General features: G+C 40.9%; 2 protein-coding genes across 2 annotated transcripts; both read left to right on the top strand.

Moving 5' to 3' along the window:
- Positions 1–951: 951 nt before the first annotated feature.
- Positions 952–4,926, top strand: LOC119740322 (proline-rich receptor-like protein kinase PERK9). The gene is made up of 2 exons (XM_038215587.1): positions 952–1,461; positions 2,772–4,926. The coding sequence occupies exons 1-2, from the start codon at positions 1,416–1,418 to the stop codon at positions 3,404–3,406; spliced, it is 681 nt and encodes a 226-aa protein (XP_038071515.1). The 5' UTR covers positions 952–1,415; the 3' UTR covers positions 3,407–4,926.
- A 2,604-nt stretch (positions 4,927–7,530) lies between these two features.
- LOC119740247 lies at positions 7,531–8,462 on the top strand. Its single transcript, XM_038215496.1, has 2 exons — positions 7,531–7,653; positions 7,884–8,462. The coding sequence occupies exons 1-2, from the start codon at positions 7,617–7,619 to the stop codon at positions 8,336–8,338; spliced, it is 492 nt and encodes a 163-aa protein (XP_038071424.1). The 5' UTR covers positions 7,531–7,616; the 3' UTR covers positions 8,339–8,462.
- Positions 8,463–8,692: the final 230 nt, after the last annotated feature.

The raw sequence follows: 8,692 nt of genomic DNA, 5'->3' as shown, positions 1-8,692 counted from the left end.
CATGTTTAAAGAAGTGCACTTTTAAACACAAGGGATGTCAAATAGTTTTCAAACACTTAAGAGGAATAAAAGTTGCACAAAATGTGTTCCTAAGAAAAAAAGTCAAGGTAAACAGGAGATGAACATTTGGATAGGTCTCAGAATAAAGAAAAACTATTAAGTTTGAGTTTATTGGATCAAGTTGGCCTCCTTTTTCATTGACCAAGAGGAAACCATGATTACGACAGCCTGGGGCAGGATGACATACAAACATAAACACCTGCATGCGCTTAGTGTGGACGGCTCAACACACTACGGCAAAATGATGTCATCCTATGGCGATTTGTCCCGTGGTTTTCCTTCGCCACAATCCTCTGGGTTCGTTCCCCTTCCTTTGGAACCTTGGGTAGTTTGGTTAAAGCCAGTCCCGGCCAACAGAAATCCCACAGAATGACGAAGTGCTATCAGAGGAAGTGAGAAACATTATCCGTCATACATTCCCTCCCCCGACCTCCACAATCCCTAAGCTCCGCCTCTCATTAGCCGTAGTCGAGCATTGGGGAGATCTTGGATCCGGTTCGATCGAAACTAATCTTGACTCAAGGGGACTCCGTTGAGGAGGAAATCAAAATTAAAACGAGTTCTAAGTTAAGATTTTTTACACATCTACTGGAAGGATAAGGGTCATTAAAATTAATTTTGCTTCAGTTTTAGGACATTCCTTTGAAGTGATGATATTTTAAGATCGTTCAGTTTTTTATCAGTGAGCAAATTTTGAAGGATTTTGTTTTAATGAATAAAAAAAAATAGTTACTACTTTGGAAAGTTTACTTAAGTAAATTTTTCGTCAGTAAGGATATTTAGTTCGGTCGGTTTTTCATTTCTTTCCACGAGGCAAACCAGCATTCTTACTATCACTCGTTTTATTCAGTTTTATGAAACACATCAAAGTACACGGAAGTACCTTGGGCATTTTAGGGGTTTCCCGGGAGAACATTGATTTCTCAGAAAGCCACTCGAAGGATATGATTTGTGTCAAGTAATCTGCAAGCCAAATGCCGGATGTAAAAAGACAGACAAATTCGCTCTTTTTGGCACGAGTTTTGTACGTGCGAAGAAGTCCATAAGCCAATATTATTTCTTTAAGATGTTTTCTTAATCGTTGGGCGCGCTCTAACCAGCAACCAATCACAGACTAATCTTCTCCACGTCCTAAGAATCCGCCAAAGAGAGAGACTTAGTAAGTAAACCTACTTAGCCGTCCACAAGTACCGCAACGGTTTGTGGGAAGTCTCGAATCTGCATCAAGTCGATGTCTGGCGAGTGCACAGCTGACATTGGCTCTGATTATATCCAACACAGTCTGGCGAGAGATTGTTGGAGGACATTCGTTCCAGACAGATTTGCCAAAGCGACTGCGTCGTGTTTAATTCAAGATGGCGGCAACGTTAACAGTGGGTCTGCTTTGCTTCGTTGCAACAGGTAGGTAATGTCAGTGGCGGGAGGAGTTTTTAATTAGTAGCTCTAAGGTGCGCGGGAAGAACCTTTACCTTTTAAAGGTCAGAGTGCAAAAAAACATTAAATTACAGCGTTGAGTGGTTTTAGCAGGATTTGTTTTTGAATTGGAGACATGATTTCTTGACGTTGTTCAAGATCTTTGGAGATTTGCAGTTAATGATGCAAAAGCTGATAATGGTATACTGTTGGAATGATAACGATTTTTTTTGAAGAATCATGATTAGGGTTTGTTAAATATGGACCCAAAACCGACTTAGTTGGTGTTACCCTAGTCTAGCGCAGTACAAGTTTTGACCATATTTTTCCTATATATTTAGATACGGTAGCAAATTGAAAGACGGAAAAGGAGATAAAAGTGCTCCCCAAAATAAACTGGGCATTGCATTGGAAACATTTCACTTTAAAAGTCAAGTTTTTGCCTCATTCTAAAGTCTCCACTGTTTCATTCAATTTGTTATTTTTTCACCTTCAAGTTCATGTAAAAAGACCAAGGCTTGTAGATGTTAAGGATTGAAGTATCCTTTTTTCGGAAATGACACTCTATACAGGGTGGATAAAAAAAACGAAACCGATATATTAATTGCTAATTGGAACAGAAGTAGGGCACATGTGAATCAAAGGGAGATATCCTCTGTTACGGTTGAATCTCATCTTTAAAATGACACCCTGATCATGTCATTACATTCACGGTTGACTGAGCAGTGACCAATTTTATGAAAGGGTCTATTAGACTGAGGATTGCGCCACTTTTGTGGTTTGTGTTGTGTCAATTGTCACAGAGTGAAAGGCTATGGTTGCCAATCAAGACAGGTGGTGGAAAAAGAGATTTCACCATGAAAAGTGGCGCAAGTCTCCTTAATAGACCCTTTCATAAAAGTCACTGCTCAGCCAACCGTGAATGTAAGGACATGGTCAGGGTGTCATTTTAAAAAGGAGATTCAACCCTAACAGAGGATGTCTCCCTTTAATCACCCGATTCACACGTGCCCTACTTCTGTTCCAATTAGCAATAATATCTCGGTTTTTGGGGTTTTTTTATCCACTCTGTATATCAGCAAAGTGCAAGGTAGGTACCCGCGAGATGTTCATACAACGACCAGTGCTGAGACTTGTTTACATAAACTTTCTTTCCCGGCGCGACGATAACATGGTTGTGGATTTTAATATGTGGTCAGGTCGAGTCATTCCACTAAAACCTTCGAGCATTGTCTTCCTATCCAAAACATTTCCGCACCAATTAACAAGATTATGTCTTCTCATCTCTTTACACGTAGTGATCACCGTCCTTCCACCTATGGCTGACTCATCGCCCATTAGTCTGGAGGACGGTCGGCCAAATGCCAGGCGAGTCTACTGGGCTCTCAACCAGGAAGACGAGAGCTCCGAAGACGGGGCCCAGACATATGGAGGGGAACAGAAAGAGGCGGGGGATAGCTCGGAGGAAGTGGGAGGTGGCGGTTGGGGACCTGATCCACCAGTCCGACCACCGGTTGAACCAAGTCAAGGTCCGGGTACCAGCAATCCTAATCCCGGACCAGAGACTCCAGATGGTGGTGGTCCTGTGACCCAGGCTCCTAGTCCCTCAATGGCACCACCACAACCTGCCACGATGCCACCCGTAACAGCTCCCACGACTCCCCCGAGAGGCGACGGTGGCACCGGCATTGGTTCGTTTGCCCCGAGGCAAGCGGTAGAACGCGCTCCCAATGTTCTCCCTCTCCCCAACCCGCCAAAGATTAACAACAACATCGCCGCCATTTCGAAAGAGGTCGAGGTACCAACAAACCGGAACAGAGTTCGTGTGCCGCTGGGGGCGCTCTTGACGGTGGTTGTGATTGGCGGGCTGGTCGTGGTAATGGCAGTCGGAGGCGTGGCTTATTTCTTTGCCACAAGAGTCAGGATACATTGACAATGAGTGTTGCACATTGTGTTGCTGACATGCTATTTAATTGTTAACAATTGGGTGGGCGCGGCTACGGACAACCACGCCCCCAACAACCACGCCCCCAACAACCACGCCCCCAATGACGCAAGAGTGACATTCGGTATCAGCCAGCCATTTCTTGTGCAATCATACATTGTTAAAAATTACTTCAATTAGTGAAATTCAAACTTGTTACCCACCTATAGTTGGCATGTATCATTGTCTTTTATATGGTTTTGGTTTTCGCCCTATTTTAATAAATGGCTCTTTTGTTTCTATGGCGACTTTGTAAACTAAAGAGAAACTCACATTGCTATGTATAGTGTAAATAGTTATATTATTCAAGTATTCTGTACTTATTTTAAAGTCAAAAAGTCCTCCCTGCGTGTACAAACTGTACTGTTTTTAAAAATTAAAAGCAGACAAAAAACACCTCTGTCTCATCAAGGTGATTGTTGCTGATCACATGATGTAATACCGTGTGTCACAAAGTGCACTGTTTGCTGTTAGCCTTCATTTATCATATAAAGTATTCCACTATTTTAAGGTTATTCTGGATTTAAAACTGACTCATAAACCAACTGATAGATCACAGCAAGTGACCTGTCGGTTCGCCAGGATGTTCATCAAGGTCCCATAATTGTACTTTGAAGAGCGCACGACCACCACGTATCACATGCAGCACTAGTTCGGGCGAAGACCATTAGTCGACTAGTGGTCGATTTGTGATGTAACTTTGTGACGTAGTCAAACGCCGGTCAAAACGTCATCACAAACCAGCTGGGTTCTGGCTCCCTGCTGTACATTATGGTGCGCGCAGCTATTGATAACCAGCGATGCAACCGTGCTCCGGTTCCAAAATGTCGACTACAGTAGTGCAATCATCCTGCTTTCGAGTGAAATTAGTCGAACTATGGTTAATTAACCATAGTCCTCGCTCGAACTATGATTACCAAAGACTGAAACGTTTCAGTTTGAAGGGAGAACGACGAAGCTCCAAACATGCACACGATCCTCAACAACTGCGCATGTGTAAAAAAAAAATGGTCTTTTTGGCGAATGGGGGCGCTGTGTCGTCGCCATTTTGGAGGAACACAAAAAGACGTGAATCCAACGTTATTGACGTATTGGCTTTACCTGTTGCTATAATTTTAAAAAAATATATATGTTTGGATTGAAATTGAGTTGTTAAATCGTTTTATTGTGTTTATTTTTGTTATGTTTTAACCAGAAAACAGTGCAAACATTTGATCAAATATTTCAGGTGAATTGTTACAATTGTCCTCTGTATAAGTAACCAACAATATTTTCTGAGAAATCTTTTGCATAGTTGAAGTTGTTATGTAAATGTACAAAATGAAAGGCAATACAAAAAAGGACCAAATATATTTGAGGAAATATGACTGTAATTATGTCTATGAAATAATTGGACAATAAAGGGTCCATGAAATGAATCTTTCTTAGCAACACATTTTGTGCAACTTTCTACTCCTCTTTAATGTATGAAAGATATTTGACATCCCTTTTGGGTCAATTTGATTGAACAGTTCACTTCTATAAACATTCAAATTTTTCCATGCTTTTCCGGACAACTGAGAGAGGGCGCTGTTGCTGTGATGTCATTTCAGGAAGACACAGTTCATTTTACGTGTTTTCTGTTCAAATTGTGAAACCAAACATTTGTTCATTGAAAACATTAATTCTGTGAGAAAAGTTTACTCCTTGGCGTACTGCCATGTACTGACACAACAACGAATCACTAAAGAAAAGAAAATTTTCGACAGCGAAATATCCAAAATTCTGGCAACCTTTGGTGCTGAAGCTAGTTGTAACATTGAGGTTTCTGCCGGAACTGACATCACACTGTCTTTTGCTCATGAATTTGGTATTGGCATAAGCATACCAACCAAAAAGGCACCAAAATAACCTTGAGAAAGGCTATTAAACGAAAATTGAAAATAGAGATATAGGACACAAAGGTGCATTGTCAAGGACTGCATTAAAAAGATCACATTGCATGGGCCCTTTTTTAGACAACATGACATTTGATTGCGTTGTGTAGACAACTGCCTGTCTAGACTAAAACATGAGACGGAAGTGTGTACAGAAGATGTAAGCAGCAGGGCATTGTGGGATAGATCACAGCTGGAAATTGGACAAATCCCAGAGGCGGGCATAGAGGGCGTTTCGTCTGTCTTGACGGAGAAGCCACCACCTGTCTTTACCATGTCTTGTGTCGGATTAAGTCTTAAAAGTAAAGGCGCTCGCACAATAAGCTCCGTTTACATCTTATTATTACCAGCTACACTGGATAAAACTATACCACAAAACTGTACAATCACAGTCTCAAGTGAAATATGATTACAACGTCACATGACACGTGACATTATCTCATTTGAACCAACAGAGGGCTCCCTTCTTTTGGATGAATGGGTTTTTAATTTTTGTATAGCACGCCCCCTTTAAACTAGACGTATAAATAACATACGTGACTAAGCGACGCCGAATTGTTAAAGGAAATTGAGTAATCCGGTAGGCCTTAAAGATCAGTTTCATTTTAGGCGTGCGCTGTGTCATACACACAGACTGGTCTAAGTCCTCTGCGGCAAAGTAAAAATTAAAATATATCCTGTTTTTCTTTGACAACAGAGGGCGGTGTTTACCAGAACATTAAGGGTGCACTGAACTAATTCAAGCCCCATTGAAAACAGTGTAAAATAACACTGCATTCATGTTCAGGGCCAAATAACATGCAAGCCAACATCACTGGGGTTTCTCGAACAAAAAATTAAATTATTGTCTTGTCTTTCATCTTTTCATTTCTTTTCAATTTTCGGTAGATAACCCAATTACATTGTTAAATATTCACACCCAAACAAAATCACCTCCCGAAAAGTGATAGTTCCCAAGCCTGCATGTAGCCATTTTTCAAGTGGCATCCTTCCACTTTCACAGGCAAATAGGACCCATTTTTCATTCGTAATTTTATCAAACCTGCCCTCAGATGGAAGCCCAAAACCAGGGAGTTTATCCTTGGGTAAATTTACACTGATTCCACTGTTTTAAATCCAAACGGTCTCCGTTTTCAAAGGAAATTGTGGGGGCATTTTTATGCTAATGACTCGCGTAGAAATTATCACATGAATTGGTTCAGTGCACCATTAAAACGTTTTTGACAGTGAAATCTAATATTGACATTATTATGTACCCATGTCCCGGATACTGTTTATTTATAGCAGTTGTTTCAGTAATACCTTCTTCTAGAAGCTGATTATTTTTTTTCTGAGGAACATATTCTGTGCAAATTTCTCCTCCTCTTAAATGTATGACAACTATTTGACATCCCTTTTTTTTGGGGGGGGGGGGTAATTTCATTGAAAAGTGAACTTCTTTAAACATTCAAAAGGGTGCTGTTGCTATGATGTCATTTCAGGAAGACATTGTTCAGCTTAGGGGTTTTGTGTTCAAATTGTGAACCCACTTAAGTTGCTCATTGAAAACATTTGTGAGAAAAGTTTGCTCATTGGCTTACTGCCATCTACGGGCACAACAACGAATTAATCCCCCCCCCCCCTCCCCCAAGGGGAAATTTCCGACAGCAAAATATCCAAAATTATGGCAACTTTTGGTGCTGAAAAGCTGTAACATTGATGTTTATGCCCGAAATGACATCACACTTAATCTTGCTGAATATGGAAATTCGCATTATCAAGCATAAAAACAAAAAAGGCACCAAAATACCCTTGACATTGACAAAACGAAAATTGAAAATAAGGTTAAATGGGACACAAAATTAATGTGCATTTTCAAGGATTGATTTTTTTTTTAAATACAGTCCGAAACGCAATAAATAGTATCAGATTGAACTGATTATTCTTCAATTATATCGAACGAAAAAAAAACTCTAGATAGGTATTTAAAAGTACGATTGTTCTTCTGGCACGATTTCTTTTTGAAAGACAGACTAAAATGATTTGTTTACGGCTCCAACAAATTACGGTTAGTGCTCTTAACGACAAAGTTTTATTAGTCAAATCAATGTCCATTCTCTCGTCTAAGTAGATAATTCAGACTATCCGTGTTCTCAGAGCCGCGCCCTAAGACGCTGCAAACAAACAATGGCCAAGACATCCATGAAGATCATTTTACTGCCTTGGAGTTGGGAGAGACACAAGTGAAGAGCGAAAGAGCCAAAATGGATCCAGTTAAAATTGCGCTTCTTCTCTTCTCGGGTGAGTACATATAAAAAGTAGATTGTGATTGGGTTTGATTTTGTGTTTATTAGATCGTGATGTTTCCTATTGCACGACGGCAAGTGAGTGGAAATGAGTTTTAAAAAAATCATAAACATGACATTGGATTTCATTTTGACATTTCAGTCAGCAATATTTCTGACTGCTTACTGAGTTCCATGTCATTTTATCCAATACTGATAGTTTCCCCTATTTTTTTTTCTTTTCAGCATTTCTCATACCGACCGAAATCCTTACATCCGACTCCAAGTCACAAAGACATCACCACCGATCCCTCACGAATATGAAACAAGGGAGACTCGAGAACACAAGAGGCGGCGGTGTCAACCCGCTTCCACTTAAGCAGCTCAGGGAAGATCTGATGGAGAAGTACGAGAATCGCATCAACCGCGTCCGGAGAGACTCTTCCGAGGAGCATCTTCAGCCGGAGGAGGGCGAGAGCGATGTTACCGGTACCGGGGGAGGCCAGGGGTCCTCTGTCGGGTCGAGCATGGCGTACGGCGCAGGGTCTAGTTATGGCTCGCAGAGCATCATCCGGCTAGACTTCGGTCTTCTCAGACTCAGAAATGATACAAACAGTGGCGCATCTAGTGTCTGTTGCAAGTCTGTGCCGTATATCTCCGTGATGCTGTCGGTACTGGTAATTCTTGGTGTTGCCTGTTAGCGCCTGTTTCATGAGGATCCTGAGAACGACAGGCTTAAAGGGCCTTAACATGAATTTTACTTGGGCTCATTATTTTTGTGCAACTCTCTACTCCTCTTAAAATGTATGATAACTATTTGACATCCCTTTTTTGGATAATTTGATTGAAAAGTGCACTTTTTAAAACATTTTAAACTTCCATGCTTTTCTCGGCAAATGAGGGCGCTGTTGTTAATGGTGTTCAGGAAGATACTGTTCATAGGTTTTCTGTCAAACCCAAAAGTTGTTCAGTGAAAAAATTTGTGGGAAAACTTTGCCCATTGGCCTGATGTCATGTACTGAAACAACAATGTATCACCAAAGAAAAGAAAATTT

The sequence above is a fragment of the Patiria miniata genome, unplaced genomic scaffold (assembly GCF_015706575.1).
Source record: "Patiria miniata isolate m_02_andy unplaced genomic scaffold, ASM1570657v1 HiC_scaffold_5, whole genome shotgun sequence".
NCBI classification, from domain to species: Eukaryota; Metazoa; Echinodermata; class Asteroidea; order Valvatida; family Asterinidae; genus Patiria; species Patiria miniata.
Note: the sequence above shows the minus strand (reverse complement) of the source record. Positions and strands in the feature narration are given on the sequence as shown.